The following is a 20193-nucleotide window of genomic DNA, read 5'->3' on the forward strand; positions in this document are numbered from 1 at the left end:
ACGTTTAACAACAGCAAGACAATATCAAAAGATCCCAAACACAGGCATTTTCACTAAAACTGTAACATTTAAAACAGTTCTGCATTAACAGCCCAGGCATACTAATCATCTGTGCGTCAGACTGTTTATACTAAAGTGTTTTATATTGTAAGGTTTTACTAAAAATGCATGTGTTTGGGAAGTACTGAGCATACAATTGGATAAATGAGACTTTTATACTGCACTAGTTGTGTGAGTGTTTGTAAACGGATGTTTTGATATTGTTTTGCTGTTAAATGTGGACCCCAAAGACTTGAATTCATCAAGAATTTTCTCCAGTTTTGGATTCTTCATTCACCGTGGAGGAATACAAAAAATAACAAAGTTCTCTTCATGAATTCAACGTAACACGGGGTGAGTAATTGACATACAAATGATCATTTGGGGGATGAAGGACTCCTCTAACATCTTGATGAAGCCAGAAATCTTACATATTAAATGTCTGAAAAGGGCTTTACTCAAGTGCAATTTTGGTATTGTCACAGTACATGATTTGGATATAGCTGTCCCTTTTTTCCAAATGGGGAATATTTTGTACTTATTGGTGGCTATAAATTAAAAGTGAGGGCATCACTGAAGCGATTAGAATATCCAAAATACCCCTACTTGTCTACAGAAAAGAGCAGTAATGGTTTCTACTGTAGTTGCAAATCCATTCAGGTGCTTGAACCCAGGAACCAGGTTTTTTTTTTTTTTGCTCAACACATCAGCTTGTGTTTCCATTAGGTCACCAACACAGTGTTTGATGTGTTCAGAGGACTTCAGCAGTGATGGAGGCTAAAAGAAAGAAAGAAATTTAAGAGACAAATCCTGTTAAAAGAAACAAGGTTTTTGTGAGAAAAGGAGGAATGAATAAGGGGAAGAAAAAGTGACTCTAATGAAGACCAGACTACACTAGAATAGAATAGAAAAGAATAGAATAGAGTAACCTCCTCCTCCTCAGTTTCCATGGCAACAAGCCCTGTTGGTGGGATAGTGGTGCAGAAGTCTCAGCAGGAGAGAGTTCAACAGAGGGAGTGTGTGAAGATCGTTTGTGTGTGCGTGCATGCGTGCGTGTGTGTGTGTGTGTGTGTGTGTGTGTGTGTGTGTGTTGCTTTAAAAAGCATATGGACATATATGGCAAATGTTATACACACAAACACACAGGAACACACACACACACACACACACACACACACACACACACACACACACATACACGCACACAGATCCTTTATATTTCAGTATTCATCTGCTGACGACAAAAGCATCTGTGAGTGTTTCTGACACAAACTGAGAGACTGGAGGGATGGGCAGCAGAGGAGGCTGCTGGGAAATGGAGTTAGAGAAAAAGATAAGGACAGAAGAATGGAGGGAGCAGACATGATGGAGGGATTTAAGGCTGACGGATAAATAGATGTGTGCACCTTCTGGTATTGATCCTTGGAGGCCAAAGCTTCCTCGAGCTGCTGCTTTGTGTCGACGTAGATGGCTGAGCGGTAAGGCGTCCCAACATCGTTCCCCTGTCGCATCCCTAAACACACACACACACAAATGTGAGTTCAACATTTCAGGATTTCAGCTGACGCGTGGAGCCTAAGTCCTCTTCAGTACTTGGCTGAGGCAACATCACATCATCTGAAAACAACAGCTGACAGCATTTTCCAAAAATATAACTTGTCTGTCTTGACAGAACTGAATGTTGTTTTTTTTGACTGAACTGATCATTTCATCACGTATTCCTTTCATCATTTCAATGTCAGCTTGTCAGCCTGTCAACCACAATGTCTGGTTAGCTCAAAGGTTTCAGCCACTCGAGTGGTGCGACTCTAGAGATGGCAAGGCGTGTCAGTCAATCTGTCAATCCCACACTTTGGTCAAAAAGTGGATTGTTTTTGTTACAGAGTATACATCCTAATGAGTTTTGGTGACCTCATGACTTTCAATGCTGTGCAACTTGCAGGTCAAAAATTTCACATTTAAACCCATCACAGATTACTACTGGCATATCAGGTACGATTGATTTGCATCATCCCTGAGCAGAGTTTCCCCCCTCTCCACTCCACTGCCACTCAGCTTTCACATTAGTAATGTTGTTGTGCACTAGTGTGCACATGCGTCATCATCTATGACATGACATTTGTTTATGCTGTTGCTACAGTGTTTAAAAGCGCACCAGTCACAAGATCCCAAGCCAAAACAATGGAATCAACCTTTGTATCATGCCAACTGAACATGACCCTTAATCACAACCAGCTTTTCAAGTGGATCAGGGTAGAGGGCTGCATTGGGACTGGGTCCCGCCGGGTCCCACGGGACCCAACGCAAATATTGCGGAAGCGGGCGGTTTGGACTTTGCTGCGGGCGGGAACGGGCGGCTAAAAAAAACCCACTGCGGGATCTTGGTGCACATGCATAAGTGTTTCCACTCTATATTTATTCATAAATGGACAAATATGCCCTGAACCAGCTTTCATACCAATTTGCTGCTTGGTCCACCTGTCTTTCTGTCTGTCAGCTCCATCTGTCATGAGACAAACATGAAAGAAGACGTGCAGTTTATTGTGTTTCACCGGCGACGAGCTGTCATTACGCACGACTATTACGCAAGGCTGCGCGCTCTTTATAACTCACTGTGTGAACCTATGTTGCATAATAAAGATTTATAACTCACTGTGTGAACCTATGTTGCATAATAAAGATTTGCCCCCTCGTAATTTTTAACCACCTCCTCAGTAACTTCATCCTGGCGCCAGGCTTGCCTTAACCTCAATCACTGCGTGATTATATAAAGGTAGAAAAATAGCCTAAATAAATACAGAGGAGGAGAATAGAATATGAAACAGCCTTTATTTCATTAAAAACTAAATGAAAACAACGAAATAGGAGCGCTATTCCTGACCAGTGCGTCAATAGACATGCAGGCCAGGGAAACAAAACAAACAACCCCATGAATCTCTTTATTAATAGCCTATAAAATGACGTGTTTTCTCCTGCGGGACGGGAGAAGACACAAAATCAGCGATCTCTATTATTGTGCGGGCATAAATTCTCAGAGTTTTGTGGGTGCGGGCGGGAGTGGACATACACATTGCGGGAGCAGGCGGGAGTGTAATACACACGTTGCGGTTGCGGGCGGTAATGGTCAGAATTTCAGCGGGAGCGGGCAGGAGCGGGTTGAAGAAAACAGTCCCGCGCAGGGCTCTAGATCAGGGCACAGATCAATGAACTGTGCCAGTGCCTACTCAAACAATCTGGACTCTGGGGTCAATTGTACTCGGATCTGGACCCCTAATGTGAAAGCCTTGTTAACAGCTGTACTTCCCATAGACTGTCCATAAAGATGGACGACATGACAGCTCCCCAAAAGTGAAGCCGAAACATCTCGATCACCCCCTGGTGGCTGGCTGCAGTTAGGTCATAAAGTCCGCCCTCTCCATGTGAGTGGATGGGACATGGACCAAACTAAAAACACATCAAATAGTTTTTTCCTTAAGATGGTTTCTGTCAGTTAAAGTAGTTTTTATCACGCTGCTGTATGTTCAAGTGTTTGATTTTTTGATAAGCTTGGTTTTAATTAGTTATTTAATGCTACAAAACGGGGACTTTACAACATGATTGACAACTGTGTCAGCCAATTGGTGGGCTCGCATTCAGTGGCGCTGTTCGCAATTGGTGGCACTGGCGTTTGAGCGGAAAACTTGATACTGCAGAGATCACTGCTGTGCAGACTCCGTATGATGTCACCAGAGCAATATGGCAGTGGCTGTATATCTGCGATATTTTAGCTCTCTACCTCTGTACAATCGGGGTGAGTAGAGATGCATCGTCCATATACAGTCTATGGTACGTGCTGACATCAGCATGCTAAAACATGATGTAACATTCTGAGATAGCGTGTTAAAATGCTATTGTGCTAAGATTTACATGATAACAACATTTTAATCTCTCATCCAGAAGGCTTCAAGAAAAAAGCTAAAACATGAATCTAAAATAATTCCCGTTCAGTGTTCCCCCGTTATTCAGCACTTCCAGTTAAACATTTCATATGATTAACATGTTAAGAAGCTAACTATAGCATGTTAAGATCCTCTCAGTTAGCATGTCAGCCATCGCATTTAGTAACATTTGGCATTTCAGATTGAAAACATACTAACATTAGCACGTTAACATGTTGTTTATCACGTAACCTTTAGCAAGTCATAATTTTAACATGCTAATTTAGGTAAGGCCATTAAGAAGTCGGTAATTAGTTTCATTCATATCCCTTTAATCCAAAATTCAGTGTTGATCTTAACTTCTTCCTTATGTTTACGCAATGACCTTGATGACAACGAGTCTTCACGTATATATGAAATGTTACATGCTTAACTGTCAGCTTGTTAACACCCTATATTGCAGTGTAGCAAAACAACAACAAAAATTGCTAATTTTAGCATATTAGTATGCTAATGCCAGCTGTGCTTCAAGGAGATGGCTAATTATAGCTTGCTAACAAGCTAACGTTACTGTAATGTCCTAAATTGGCCACCAGACGAAATGTGCTTTTGTTTTAAATTAGGCGACATCATGGCTTTGTTTTGGGCCACCCTTTGACCAAACTTTACATATACATGAATAACCTTTTCTATTTTTTATCCATCCATCCATCCATCCAACTATTTTGTTTTTTTGGTGTGTGGTGACCATTGTCTCACATGTAGCAGAGCAATAGACTGTTAGTTTTCCCAAAGATAAATGAGTACACTGCAAGAAACAAATGAGATGAGTTAAAACAAATATGATTTCATCTTAGCACAGCAGCCTCTGTAACACTGTTTCTGATCAGGTCAATGAAATCTGAATTGGTGCTGCTGACAAAATTGCCTCATTAAAATCACAGAAAAAGGATGCTAAACAGTAATTTAAGTTTCATCCAGTCTGAAGAAACAAACGTGTCAACAAAATGACAAATACAGTTTTCCAACAGGTATCAAAGCTCTTTTTTAGGCACACTTTAATTCTGTTAATCAATAAATACAGACTCTTCATTCTCCTTTCGGTTTTCAGTTACAGTATGAAAGTGTTTGTGGCTGAGAGGTCGTACCTTGAGTCGGGTTGTGGCTCTCCCAGAAAACTTTAAGGAGGTTGGCAAAGCTGATCTTCTCTGGATGGTAGACAACTCTCACCACCTCGGTGTGGCCTGTCTTACCTGTAAAATACAACATCTGTGAGTTCATGTGTCATATAGGGTTCAACTGATGAATCAGTTCACTTGAGGTCCCTCCAATTTACGGCTTAAAAAACACTTTTCTATTGCAGATATTTGTATTCTGAGATGTTTACCTTAAAAGTAAAGGTGCCAGTTCATACAATTTTCACCTGCCCATTATATGAAAATGACCATTAAACAATTCTGAGGGTTGAATATAAAGGGGGTTGCTTAAGGAGACTTTTCTTGCAGTCAAATCAAGGTAACCTTAACTCACTTTTTCCAAACCTTTAACCAATCAAGTAGTCGTCAGCAGTTATGAGACTGTAAATGTTTTAACTTTCCATTGTAGGACTGTTTAAGGACTTCCTGGTTGAAGAAGTCCTTAAACAGTCCTAAAAGCCCTAATGGTCGACAGCTCCAGAACAGCTTTTAAAACTTCTCACAACCAAGACCTCCTGAAAGAGCTCGGAATAATGGAAAGTTCTTCAGCTTCATGAGACCTGATGAAGACTGTGTGATTCAACTGAAGGCTGTGGAACAACTGAGCATGTGGATTGTTTTGTCGACTGCTTTTTTCAAGGTCAAAACTTCACTGTCAAGCTTGAAATACTTGTAGATTTTTTTTAAATAAAGTATACGCCTGAAAAGCCAAAATACAGGTATTGTCCTTGAAAAGTCCACATTAGTCCAAAACTGATTATAATGTTCAACCATAACAAACGATCACTCCTGAAGACAGACAGACAGACAGACAGCAGCTGGTGCTGGTAATGAGTGTGACCCATTACGCTGCACCTCATCTTCCTCCCGTCTCTTATTCTACCTCCCCTCCCATCTCTCTCTCTCTCCGTCTTATTACTTTTTTAATATCAGGAGTTATGGATTCCTACAGTAGATATTGGCGAACAGAGACAAAGCAGCGGTCGATATTAAATTAATGCCTCGCCAGGACAATCTCGCAGGAATAAATTCATCTCGGACAAGACAGGAAATAATGTAGTGGCTGAAACCAGAGCAGAGAGTGAAGCTGCAGAGCTGTTGTCCAGATAATGTACATTTAACTGTAAAATTTTCATTATGTCACTATTTCAACATGAACTGTGTGTTTGATCGTTAACCACAGAAGACAATAACTTCTAAAGCAACAAACGCATATATAAATACAGAGGTGGAATGTAAAAATGTTAATTTACTTCAGTGCAATTTATTTGAATATTTCTATTTTATGCTACTTTATACTTCTACTTCACTACATTCCAGAGGAAAATATTGTACTTATATATTTGTTTGACACTTTTTTCTTGACAGAAATAAAAAAAATGTAAAAAGTATTGCTTTCGCTTTATTTGTTCGTGATTAAAACAATCACAGCTACTCTAGATATTTCCAGCAGACATGTCGCAGCATGTTTTAGAAGCATCAGAAAATTATATGCCTCAATTATTTTTGACAGAGCTGCAGGCCAGCAGCTCATTGCACAGAGCAGATCGATTCCTCCAACTATGGGCATTGTGTGTGAAATGTAGTTATGATGTAATTATGAGGATGAATATATTTTAAATAACTAAAACACAGCCTCAAATCTTTGATCCAAGTCATTCCTAACTGGACTTAACTAACAGTATTAACTTTGTCTGTGGGCTACAGCAGAGCATGGCATGAAACAAAATAAATAAATAAAAATAAAACATTTAACTATACAGCCAACTTAAATATATAAAATAAAATGGCAAATCTGTTTTGGTATGACACCATGCAATGGACGGAACAAAACCGCTTTAATGTATCATGAAATATCAGGTATGGAATTCATCTACAGATGAGCCGGTCCAAAATGAGATCAAATTTTTCTATAGATGTCAGTTTCTGACCCAAGACAAAGGCCGAAATGTTGCCTGTAACAAACGGTAAGACGTGTTTTTTTTTTAGCCAGACTTTTCCAGAAAACTTGCGGCCCCTACAGCCGGTGAGGAGTAAGCAGTCAATGACACTATAAAACATTCAATAAAACAGGTTTTTTAACAACTGTGAATCATTACAAACATAAGAGGTCCTTGAGCATACAGTGATAAATGTGCACACAAAATACAAGATTGATTGGTCTCGCGAAATTTGAGATTAGCTGCGGACAAATGGATACACACACATGCACACACACAACTAAACACAAGATCCCCTTGAGGCTCACACCCGGCGAAGATAACCAGAACGGCACATGGAGAGCACAGACCTACACCAAGGCCAAATGCCCTATCTTGCAACGTCAAAGCTGCAACATACAACATTCAGAGCATTAATACAGCAGCAAACAACTATTTGCCATGTAAAGACATAGTAAATTGGATGTTAATCCCAGTGAACACTGTGAGCTCTGTCAACACTGTTGCCATTGTCAGCATCACACTGATAGCAGTCCCCATTTCAGCTCAGTCACCTTCATGTTTGTGATGTCCGAGTTGAGGCAGTAGGCAGTACCAGCTCAGGCTATGGACGTAGTACAGTATATAGCAAGTTTAACAAAGGAAAAAAAAAATATATATATATATGTGCCCTGTGATTTGGATCCTCTCCAAAATTAAATGGTTTCTTCGTTGGCCCATGCTTCACCCTTCCATCAAGTTTCAAGAAAATCAGGGCAGTACTTTTCTGTAATCCTGCTGACAAACAGACTAACAAACAAACTGAACCAAAACATGACCTCCTTGTCGGAGGTAATAATAACATAATATTGACTGTGAAAGGAGCCATCCTTCATAATGAGTCTCCATCTACAATTTTTCCTTTCAACCACCACACCCAGCATCCTGCAGACTGACACTACTGGAAAGTCACTCCTAGGAAGTTATAAAAACTCCTCCCTGCAGGCCCTGTCAGCCTTCTCCCTCAAACCTTATTTTATTTGGTTAATATGTCATGGGTTGTTTTGCATTGAATTTGTATTAGACTACTATGGTTACTATGGTTTTAATTCAATCCTTAAAAAACATACATACATACATATATACATATAGGAAAGTGGCTTTGAGACAAGAGCTGCCGATGAGAAAAATAAGTTAAGAGTAAAATCTAGTAAATACAGGTAGGTTTTTGTTTTTATCAAACAGAAGAAACATGCAAATTTATTCAGCACATGTCATCCTACACTGTAAATATTGAACCAACAATAAATATTTTCTGCAGAGGTGTGAAGAGCACTTCATTTAGCCAAGTGTCATCTTTCAGTGCTCTGCCAAGATACTGTGCTCATGACATAAACACATCCAGCAGTTCAAACTAGGTTCAAATCTAGTTGTTGTTACAACATTTTTTGGCACAGTGAGATCAGATAAGTTTGTGCGAGTGAGACCATCTCTTCATCAGTTTCGGTGTAAAGTCTGACCAATGTTCAAATACAGAGATATAGGAAGGTAGGAATATGATGAAATACAAATGTGTATTACAACAACTCTCATTCAAAGGATATTCAGAGTGTACATATAACATTGATGCAGTGTACGGATACAGTATATTGCATCTATATAACATGTAGACTTACAGAGTGTTGGTCTCGTTACAATAAAGGACGAAGGACTAGAGAACTAGAAGGGTTAGGAAAGTGTGATATGTGTACATAACATACTCAACCATGACTCCAAACCCCGCTGATAAATTGACCTGAGTTCTCAGCCTGTGTTCTCAACCATTGCAAATGTATTCATGTGTTATTTTGTCCAGATTCACTGCGAAAGGCATGCAAGAGAAATATAAAGAAACTGGCTCAGCTGCTGCTTCCTGGAGATATTCGATTCATTACATAGGACTGCAACCTACATGTATTTTTATCATCAGTATCTTTAAAATACTTTTTAAGTTGAAATACTTTTTAGTTAACCTAAAAATTAGTTCATAAATACCAATCACAATTGTTATGACAGACTTCTTCAAATCCAAACTATTATAGCTGTTTAGTTCAATAGAGGCCCATGTGGTAGTGCCCAGGGTTTATTAATTAACTTAGAGACTCAAATATATTAAGCAGCATCGAGAGGTAAGATAAGCTTTTATTGATCCGAGAGGGGAAATTTGGTTGTTGCAGCAGCAAAAGAACAGCAATAGTGAAGAAAGAAAAAAAACTAAATGGTATGGAGGTATATATAAAAAAAAACTAAGGTATGTAAAAAAAAAAAAAAAAAAGGATATAATAAAAATAAAAATAGAAACCTATACAAGAACATATGGAGATATAAATTGCAAGGCAAAGTAACAGTGGTGTGGGTTAAGATTGAGACTACTATGTTGGGCTGTTGTTGGACTGAAAGAGCCTGCAGCTGTATGCCTCGTCATTTTCTGTTGAGAACTGTCGACTACAGCTGGACTGTTTTCTTTTTAATGAACCACAACAACAAAACCTAAAGAAGTCTTCAATGTGTGACATCTGAGTCATAAGCCCCTTTTACACTGCCAGATTTTCCACGAATGTTGGGCTGTTTTGCCGGCAAGCTGTGAGCGTTTAGACACACAGAGCCGGATTGGCGAGTTGATCCGAGGTGCCCAACTTTCCGCCTCGTAGGAAAAGATTGAAAAAATTGTTAAAATTAAATTAGGGAACTGATCACAGATGTATTGTCTCTGTGTGTTTTTACATTATTGCTTTAATTTGCAGCTATGATTTAATAAAGCTGACATGTCATGACAGTCAAGCACCCCCCCTGCCTGTTCCGAATTACACCCATTCTCATCTGGTCACCCTACGCATGTGCGAGCCATAAACAGGAAACAGCTGATAGCAGGAATTAGCGAGCAGCTAGTAGCAAGAGGGAAACACAAACCTGACAGACACCGTAAAGATGAGCAACTGGGGAGACAAGGTATTGCGCACCCTCCTTGCCCTCGTAAACAATGAGGCCATCAACCATTAGATGACGGGGACGATGAAGGACAGGCCGACTTACGAGAGAAAGCACAGAGCTCCCGAAGGAGCTCCCGAAGGACTGACTAGCCGCGGCTTCCCTCCCATGTCACTGTTTACGTCACACGCTGAGCTACACATTTTGTTACTTGCTCACGCCCCCCATTGCCCCGAAAAAGGCGCATTCTGTATAAACAAAAGTAGGTAGGCAACATTTTGCCACACTCCCCGATTTTGTTTTTATACTGCCAATGCTGAAAGAAGACTGATTGGGCTTTCCTGCAAATTTGCACAATTCCTATCTAAAAAGGGCTAAAGAAGCAGAATGCATTGGCTGAAATGCGATCTCAGAACTCATCAACTCATCGTCTTACGACAATTTGGCTTTTTTTTTTTTGGCTTCTTATCAAACTCTCCAACTTTCATAAGCAAGCTCTTTTATGTCGGTCCCTTCTCCATAAGCACAATTATTCTCCTCACAAATGTATTCTATGGAACAATGCCAATATTACATATAGAAATAAGTCCATGGTACTTTGAACATTGGTTTAGAACTAACAACGACACTCTGTGAAACAACTATTTGACAATGTACTTACTATGTGCTTTAATATGTGCTGCCCAAAAAAATCAAAGAGTTGCTTTTTAAAATTATACATAGGTATTATCCAGTAAAAAAATAAAAGTAAAAATAAAATGACAAATGTACCTTCTGTAACAATATGGTAGAAACATTAGAACACTTATTATTTCAGTGTGTGCATGGGACTGTCTTTTGGACTGGTTTTCAGTTGGATATCCAAAGACATTTTGGGAAGACCATTTCGCTCAAAGAACCTGATTTGTCAATAGTATTAAAAATACAAATTTTTTTTTCAAGAATGAACAGTATGTCATTAATTTGCTGATTACTTTCCCTAAATTTTACATTAAAAAAATTAAAAACTTAAAGAAATTGCCCTGCTTTCAAAAAATCTGATCTAGATACATATCTTAAAACAATATCAAACTTAAAAGTATGTAATAACAAAATAACCAGAACTTAAAGTATGCAAATCTTACAACTTTACCTAATTAGATAACCCCCTGTGTGTGTTCATGTGTGTTCTTTTATTTTGTCTGTGTGGTTTTGTACATTTGCATCGCCATAACTGAAGTTTGTACTTATTTGTGTCATTGTCTTCATTTGTAATTTTTGGTCATTACTCGATCACTGAATGCATTGTTAAAAAACAGATAGTTATTTGTTTATGTTAAAGTTTTAGAGGGATAAAACTAAGTTAGAAAGAAAGACAAACAGGTGGTGATGCAGGTCTAATGATGGACTCACTCTGTACTGGCTGGCTGGAGGAATCACTGGGAGGTCTGGACACAGATCACACAGAAATACACAAACACACATACACACAAACGCAGTCTGCTCAGAGTGGTCAAGCTTCAATAGCAGCCTCATCCATGCCCCAGTATAATAGGGCCTGGGGGAAATGATTCACTCTGCTGTTTATGTGTGTCTTGTTTTCCGCAGTCTATTGACTCTCAGTAGACAACACACTGCCCAGTACACTACGTGTGAGTGTGTGTCTGAATGCGGAAGCTACCTGTGCAGACTTCCCTGTAGGTGGGGTTAGGTGTGTATCCTCCTGCGTAGCCCACTTGGGTGGAATAAACTCCTTTTTGTCTCCAAAACTTCCTCTCTGCTCCCCAGAAACAGCCCATACCTTCAGGAGAAGGAAACAGAACTTTGATGAACAACAGCCGTTAACATCCATCTATTTCAACAGACAACATGGACTGTGTGTGAGTATTCACTTTGCTTTAGAGCTGCAACTATTAGCCAATTAATCGATTAGTCGATCAAGTGGAAATTAATCAGCAACTATTGTGACAATCGGAGGCGTTCACTGTGGCCTCTGAGAAACTGTGTATTCCACTTTTTCCTGGAATTAATGATTGATCAGTTAATCAAAAAAATAATCTGCAGATGAATCGATAATGAATTTTATCACTGAATTACTGCTTACTGCCCTTTACTTTCTGTTTAAAGAGAAAACACACACAAAGGTCCAAATGTGGTCAACAAAACAGTGACACACACAGGGGCCCTATTTTACACCCAGTGCAAAGCGGCGCACAGTGCAGTGCAACTGTCATCGCAGTTGTCATTTTCATGGCCGATGCTAACATTGTGTAAGTAGCAAATTTACTCGTGTGCATCTGTACGCCCATGGATGAGCAGGTCATTAGATAAGGTGTGGTCAGATGCATTGTTATTTTGAGGCAGCAGAAAGTGATTGCGTCATTGACCATCAAAAACCTGATCTACAGTCAGAATGGCGCAGTCTTTTCCTGCCCTATTTAAAAGACACATTATTTAGATAGTAAGGTGTATCCATATAGGTGGGTCCACAAGGTATTTACAATGCTTGTTACACATACAGGGACATGCTGATGTGTTACTGGTGGATGAAATACTACATCATTAATGAGGGAAATATTTATTACTTTCTCTACAATGTGAACGGAGTAGGGGTGGGAATCACCAGCGGCCCCACTATACGATGTTATCACAATACTTAAGTCAAAGTATAATATTATTGCAATTTTAAACATGTTGCCATGTGGTGAGTATTGCAATAACATATGTTGTCATATATTGTGATTTATTACCTTTTCTCAACTGCTAATTATGTCCCCCGAGGATAATTTTATCAACATCTGTTTTAACTAATAAGACAAAGTCTCAGTCTGTTCGTTTCGCTTCAATCATTCATACTGAAGCAAAATTTATCTAGTGGACTGTAAAAGCAAATCATTTTATCATTTTAGTAGGCTGCCAAAAGATTATTATGTATTTGTAGTATTAATAATTTTTATAGTTAAAAAAAAAAAATCAATACTTGGCATCCGCACCAATACAATGTCGCCATGCTAAAAATATTGTGGTACTATGCTGTATTGATTTTTTCCACCTCTAGAACAGAGCAGAGCTGCTGTCCACTGCTGCACCAAAGCAGACGTCCAATTAAGACAGATGCTGTGCACATTTATGCACAAGGATCAGCGTAACTTCATTTTTCAGAAGCTAAAAGTTGAGTTCTGTTTCCTCTGTCACGTTTATAACTACAGGTTTTAGTTTTGCTGCTTCAGTGTCCCATAATATTTGCCACAGTGACATTATACTGCTCTTACAGAATTAAGAATTAATAGAAAACTGCTTGCTTCTCCAATGCGCCGAATCCGCAAGTGTGTCAGGTGCAGGCGCACCTTGCTTTTAAAGGGAATGGGAGACGAAACTCGGATTGGTTTGATTCATGTTATGCCCAAAACACACCTATGATTCTTTAAGGGACTAAACACAATCCCTTTGCCTTTGAAATGCGTCTTACTCTGGCCCAGAGTAGCAGAAATATCGCACCTCCCTTATGCCGCCTCCCTGTGCTGTATACAACGTGCAATCGCGGAAGGGGGGAACAGAGTGGTCTTGGAACGAGCCAGTAACGGAGGTAGTAACAGAGCCAAACAACTTTTTTCTCTGCAGGCAGTCTGCAGGGTGGGATTCATGGGTGGCATGGGTGTGCCTTTTTGACGTGTTATGCGTGCAGCCCGCCGTGGGGGATTTAAAAGTAGCTGTTAGCACATAGCACATCTTCAAAGAAGAAGAACAGTGGATGAAAATGTCTGTAAATTGGGAAACCCTTTGAGCAGAGGGTGAGATCAGCTGCTATATAACAGGGATTGTAAAAGATTTCTGCCACATTATGCCATTGTTACTGTTTACGAAGCCCTTCCAACGCATGTTATATGTCACACTAGAGGCAGACTCTACTGCGTTACATGTCGTGTGTCATACCTCTTTTATCATTGGATTGCACAATGAGGTGTATAACCTCACACTGGAATGGGAAAAAGTCACCAATGTTTGGTTCTGTGTAAAAATGCAAAAGGGGTATGAAGAAGTGACTTTGTTGCAGCCCTATAGCGCGATTTCTGCACCATACACTTTAGACCATGAGCTATAGATGTTTTAAATAGAGCATTTAGTCTTGAACTAGGACTTGTTGTTAGATTTATACGTAATGACTTGATTTAAGTTAAACTAGCTAAACTAGCATGATAGTAGCTAACATAAGCTAGCTTCCACTTAGCAAAATAGACCATCATGTAAATTTTAGGTCATACCAGGATTCAAGTTTGTTTTACCTTGGGTGGCAAAGGCATGACCAATCCTACTCTGCCCAATTTTGCCTCTGATTGGCTAACCCTGCCCAACCTGACTCCTCTCGCCAAACCAACCAACAATGGCAACAAGCACTAGCCAATCAGAGGGAGAGTAGAGCTTCCATCTTAAGAAAAACAAATTACCATTATAGCCAAAAAGCCTTCATTTCCTGGTATGTTTTTTGACCAAACAGACACTCACCAAATATGGCCATCTCTGTCCCCTCGGGAAAAGGTGGAACAGTCCTGTTGCCGTTCACATCATGTTTGGCTGCATGAGAAAGAGAGACAAAATAAGAGGCTATGAACATTTAAGTAATAGGGGAAATAAAAACTAAAGTGGCCTGTACATGGCAAATATTAGCAGGATGACGAAATGCCTCTTTGATTTCGGTGTACTCAAATTGAAAGGAACTGCTTATCAATTTTTAGTACAACTGTATCCCATATGCACCTTCCAGCCACCCAGAACACGCTGAAGGGATTACATATCTCATCTGGCCTGGGAACGCCTAGAAGGTCCCCCAGGAGGAGCTGAAAAGTGTTGCTGGGGAGAAGGACATCTGGGGTAAAGCGCGGCTCTGGCAGCATTTTCCTAACTGAACCCGACCCGAGTCCGAGACAGTTATAACCAAGCTTGGTCCAACTCCGACAGACTTCCTGATTTTTAAGTCCGAACCCACCCAAGCCTGATGCAGTTTCTTCTTCATTATCACCTGCATTGATGACTGAATTGAAATGCCTCCATACCGCCAATTTCCCTGCATGGTTTTCGGCAGTTTTAAACTTTCCTGAAAGAGTTTTGTCTGGCGTCCTCCATTTTCATTAGTTCAGTCTGAACATTTACCGCCTCCTGCCTGTAATGTAACTATTGGCCTGTGTTGAGTTCAGACGTTACCACATAAATAACAAATTCCAGTACTTGAATAGGCCATAGCACAACACAGCAGCATGTCAAGTGTGCCAAACCTGAGCCGAATCTGACCAAAATTTCTGATTTGTTATTCGAACATGGCCCGACCCGTCAGGTCCCGTCGGGCTGCAGTCAGGTATCCACACTCTAATCTGGGGTGCTTTGCTTAACCTGCTGCCCCTGCGACCTGGCCCCGGATGTGGATGAAAATGGATGGATGGACGTTCAGTGTCATGTAGTCAACATGTAATGTCTCAGTCCTTCGATCCTTTATTTTATAAAAGTAGAAATACCAGAGTCTACAAATACTCCATTACAAGTCCTGACTTAAAAATGTTACATAAGTAAAACTACAAAATATCATCGGCAAAATGTACTTAGATTATAAAAAATAAAAGTACTCATAATGTAGAGTGGCTTCTTTCAGAATTTAATGCTATAGAATAATTTATTACTCAGATTTTATCACTGATGAATACATTTAAATATGAGTGGATTGTGTGACAATGGGCTCCTGGGCACAGATATGCAAAAGGCCCCCACCACCTCTTCTCTCATTGTTATTATGTGTCTTCTTGTGGTTGTTTTATGTTTATTTGTAGTCATTTTATGTCTTCCTGTAGTTTTTTTGCCTGATTTCAGTGTTATTTATCTCTCTTTGCAGTTCCTTTGCATATTTTCATGGTCTTTTTGAGTCTCTTCTCTGTCAGTACTTGTTAATTTGAGTGAGCCTGTGCCCAGTAGGCCTGTTCAGTGATCCATCCATGCATGAAAGAGCTTTTCAATGTTGTAGTTCATCAATGTGAAGCCAAGTTTAGATACTTTGAGTATTATTGGGTAGATTAGTAGTGTAGTTCTACAGTACACCATATCATGTAAGCATATCTTATATTTTTTTATGTAGAAAGTAGTATAAAGGGCATGAAATTGAAATACTCAAATTATGTAGGCTACAATTTGTCATAATTATTCTTAAGCACAGTATTTGACGTATTGTACTTGGTTTCATTCTACCACTGCCTGTGTGAACATTTACCAGACCAAAGCCAAAATGCAAATATTCTAGTGTAGTTACATTCCTCAGTGGAAGTCGACAGAAAGGCAGTGAGCTAAAATTGTTATGGAGCTCAGCTGACAATAATTTAGGCTAAATGACAACCAATCTTTTGTGTCAGTGTCTATTTCAATTGTTTGAGTTGCATAAAAGATCCGTTTTCTCAACAGAGCTGTTCTTTTCTCTGACGAGAAGCTTCTGAAACAGCATGAAGGCTGCTCAGGATCTCATTTCTCTCTCTACTCTTCATTCAGATCTGCCTGTAAGTTTTTTAAAATGGACACTAACATCCTCCCACACTGCTCTGACAAGATTTCCAAACAGCTTTCCATACAATATTTATTTGAATTTAAAAAATGTTTTTCATAAGACTCAATTACCAAAAAACAAAAAAATACAGTACTGAATTCACCTGACACACACACACACACACCAAACACGCACACACACACACACACACACACACACACACACACACACAGTGACCCATTTAAACAGTGGCGAACAGCTCTGCATAACTACGTAGCAGCTGCATTCACTCCAATCAACACAGAGCCAGAGGTGCACGAGGACCCATTTGAGGCCACCCAGCCACCTGGCTGAGCTAACACGCATTAGCGTTAGCATGCCGGAGGCTGTGTGTGTGTGTGTGTGTGTGTGTGTGTGTGTGTGTACAGATGGCTTGCTGTACAATGCTGTGGGGGAGGGAGATGGATTAAAATAAATGGGATGGGGTAGAATGAGAATGAACTCAACATCTGGATCCCTCCTTGCGCCCTCCCCCTTCTTTACATACACACAAATACACACACACACACACACAGAAACACACACACAGAAACACACGCACAGTCTTTATGCATGGAAGCATAATTGTTGTGTGGGGCAGCATGCCTATAGACAAAAGCAACCAGATGGATAATGCCAACCAATCAGCAGCCCCCCCCTCCAACACACACACGCACGCACACACACACAAATCATATTTCATGAGGCAGACTTCATCTTGTCAATCAGTATAGATTGTGCATTCTTTATCACAGATCATGTTGACTTGGTATACACACACACACACACACACACACACACACACACACACACACACCATCTAAAGTCGTCCTTGTTTGCCTGATTACACGAGCAGCCTTTCATCCCGCTCAAAGACAGCACGTGTCGGTTAGACTGTCTGACAGACTGACAGGCATCTTCAGAGACACATTCTCATCCTCTTCTATATTCTGATGGAGGAAGATTTTGGAGCGCTGCAGCCATTTTCACATCTTGATTGGTTGGGTGCAGCAGCAGCTCCTCACCTTCAGTCCCTTTACAGTCCCTACTGTTCATTTAGCTTCCTGTCTCACAGTGTTCCTGATGTCAGTGCTGTCAGGTCGCTTTGGATTCACAGCAAAAAGTGCTACAGAGTCGTCCCATCAATTTTCATTTAAAGAAAAATAAATAAATTTGTCTAACCCTGTGATGGAGCTCAAAAAAATATGAAATAAAATTGAACTTAAATAGCATGTTTCATACTTCACTAGAGATGAAAAGGTGCAAAAAAGTAGATATATTAAAAACATAAAATTGTTAAAAGTAAATAGAAACAAAGAAATATGTACTGTATAACAGACATGAGAATAAAATAAAAATTCATTAATTAAATAAAATAATGCAAATACCAACATTACAGCAATATAATATTTCAGTACTTTTACATGTATAATGTTGTGCAATTTTTATCAAATGTGTGAGAAACTATTTGGTTCTTGACCATATATTGTGTGTTTTATTAGATATTTTACGAAATTGTTTTCTTTGATTGCATGACCATAACATCAGTGTAATGTGATTATAATTTGTGCCTTAATATACAACACCCTGATCCTTTTATCATGTTAGCCATGTGATGAGTAAGAGCCTTTCGAGAGCTTTCATATCTCCATGATTCCAAAATGAAAAAAATTAGGATCCTGTATCTGAGCACTGGTACAGATACTCTTCTTCTTCCTCCTCCTCTTCTCACATTATCTTCTGTGTGCGTTAGTAATGGCTGCCTTCAGGAACCAGCAAAGGCATGTTCATTACTGGCTACACAGGCGCGCGCGCACACACACACACACACACACACTGAGAGATAAACAATTTAAATGTAAATGTCAGTGGGGAAAGACAATAAGTCCAGACAGAATACTAATGAGTCTAACAGCTGTGTGTGTGTGTGTGTGTGTGTGTGTGTGTGTGTGTGTGTGTGTGTGTGTGTGTGCATGTATGCATAGCGGGCGTGATTAAATAAAACAAAAGCCTGGAAGCAGAAGAGGCAGATCAGCTGGCTGTCACCTATTTCCTACTGTACCTCTAAACACATCCATGCTCTGAGATGTACACACTTTGATATTAACTGATTATATCACACACACACAGGCACGCACGTGCGCGAGCACACACACACACATCGGCCAAAATGTCCTCACTTTGCACAAATGTCTTCACTCTTTCGCTAAAATACATCTTTTGGTCCTCACAATGTAGCATGTACAAGTACATACAAACATACACACACACACACACACACACACACATGCACTTGTACAGCTTTTGGAAAGATCAGAATAAGAGCAGAAGAAACTACAATGTTTTTGATCAATATTTACTGGTGAATCAGCACTTGTTATAGAGGGCTGGCACTAATTTAGTCATACATAATTGAGAAAAAAAATATTTAAGTTATAAACTGGCTCTGCAGCTTTCCTGACTTAATTTTGACTCTGCAAAAAATAAAATAAATTTGTATGTGTTCCCACAGAACCGATACAGTCAAAAGTTTTTGGATTTGTTCTGCACTTGCAAATGAGTCACTCAAAGCCATTTAACCTGGGGTTTTTTGTACGTATTTTCACAACTCCTGTGCAGGATTTGTTGGTTTGAGTTTTGTGAGAACAACTGACCTGAGGGTTGGACTACGAAACAAGTTCGACAGATCAAGGCTTTCCTTGCCTGAGCTGGCTCAACAAACCATAAAGCCTCAGTCAGAGATACCAGATACCACGAAGGTGGTTAACAACTAGCTCTATAAACCCAGGCTTTCTGCTTCAGGCTCTGTGCACGTTCCCATAAAACAAGTCAAATTACTCGTTCAGCGCATCATTTGACTCTGATCCGATCCGTGACCGCCTACCACCGCCTTTACAGAATATAAAAATGAATACAGTTAAGCGAAAAACTATTATTTCAATTGACGCAAGCTGGCAGTATATTATTAATTGTGTGAATTCACAGTTTAGTGTATTTATTTTACCACTCACCACTTTATTTCTAATATGACAGCTGCACATCCTACAGCTCTTTTAACTTGATGCAGCAGATTTACGCGTTATACTTAAGGACTGCATTTACTGTCCCATAATACGTGGAAATCATTTTTGGTTTTTGTGCAAATAAAAATGAAATGTATTTTAGTGGTTGAATATTGTCAGTGATAAATACCAATAGACTAATCTTTTTTTTTTTAAATTAGAGCTACATTAGCTGTAACATAGCAGCGGTGTGAAACGGACTTCAGCAAATCAGGACCACACATAAAAACATAATCCAAACTGGTAAATAGGGCTGTAGACAACCAAAGAAAATCTTGGTCGACTAAAGTCGTACATAATCTTCAACTAATCGATTAGTCGTGGGAAAAAAAAAATCTGCAGGTTATTTTTACTTCTGTGGTGGTGTGTCTGTGTCATTCTGCAGTTACACCTCCAAAACATTAGTCAGCGGTCGAGGACTGTCCCAGATAGCACACATACATCTGGCCGACATCGGCCCGATGTATCAAGTTTAGATCGTTAAGACGTAGCAGGGAGAGCGTTTGCTCATTGCCAAGACGTCGCTGAGACGTCGGCCTTTAATCGAAAATGACCACC

The 20193-nt window shown here is 39.7% G+C and overlaps 1 protein-coding gene across 1 annotated transcript in view; it reads right to left on the reverse strand.

The window, feature by feature from the left end:
- msraa (methionine sulfoxide reductase Aa) overlaps nucleotides 1-20193 on the reverse strand; it is a 53165-nt gene that overhangs the window by 14876 nt on the left and 18096 nt on the right. The window contains exons 2-5 of the mRNA XM_050058425.1: nucleotides 14521-14589; nucleotides 11699-11818; nucleotides 5105-5209; nucleotides 1446-1552 (exon numbers count right to left, since the gene is read on the reverse strand). Of these exons, the coding sequence (XP_049914382.1) occupies nucleotides 1446-1552; nucleotides 5105-5209; nucleotides 11699-11818; nucleotides 14521-14589 (401 nt within the window). The remainder of the gene's footprint in view (nucleotides 1-1445; nucleotides 1553-5104; nucleotides 5210-11698; nucleotides 11819-14520; nucleotides 14590-20193) is intronic.

The sequence above is a fragment of the Epinephelus moara genome, chromosome 12 (assembly GCF_006386435.1).
Source record: "Epinephelus moara isolate mb chromosome 12, YSFRI_EMoa_1.0, whole genome shotgun sequence".
Classification (NCBI taxonomy): Eukaryota; Metazoa; Chordata; class Actinopteri; order Perciformes; family Serranidae; genus Epinephelus; species Epinephelus moara.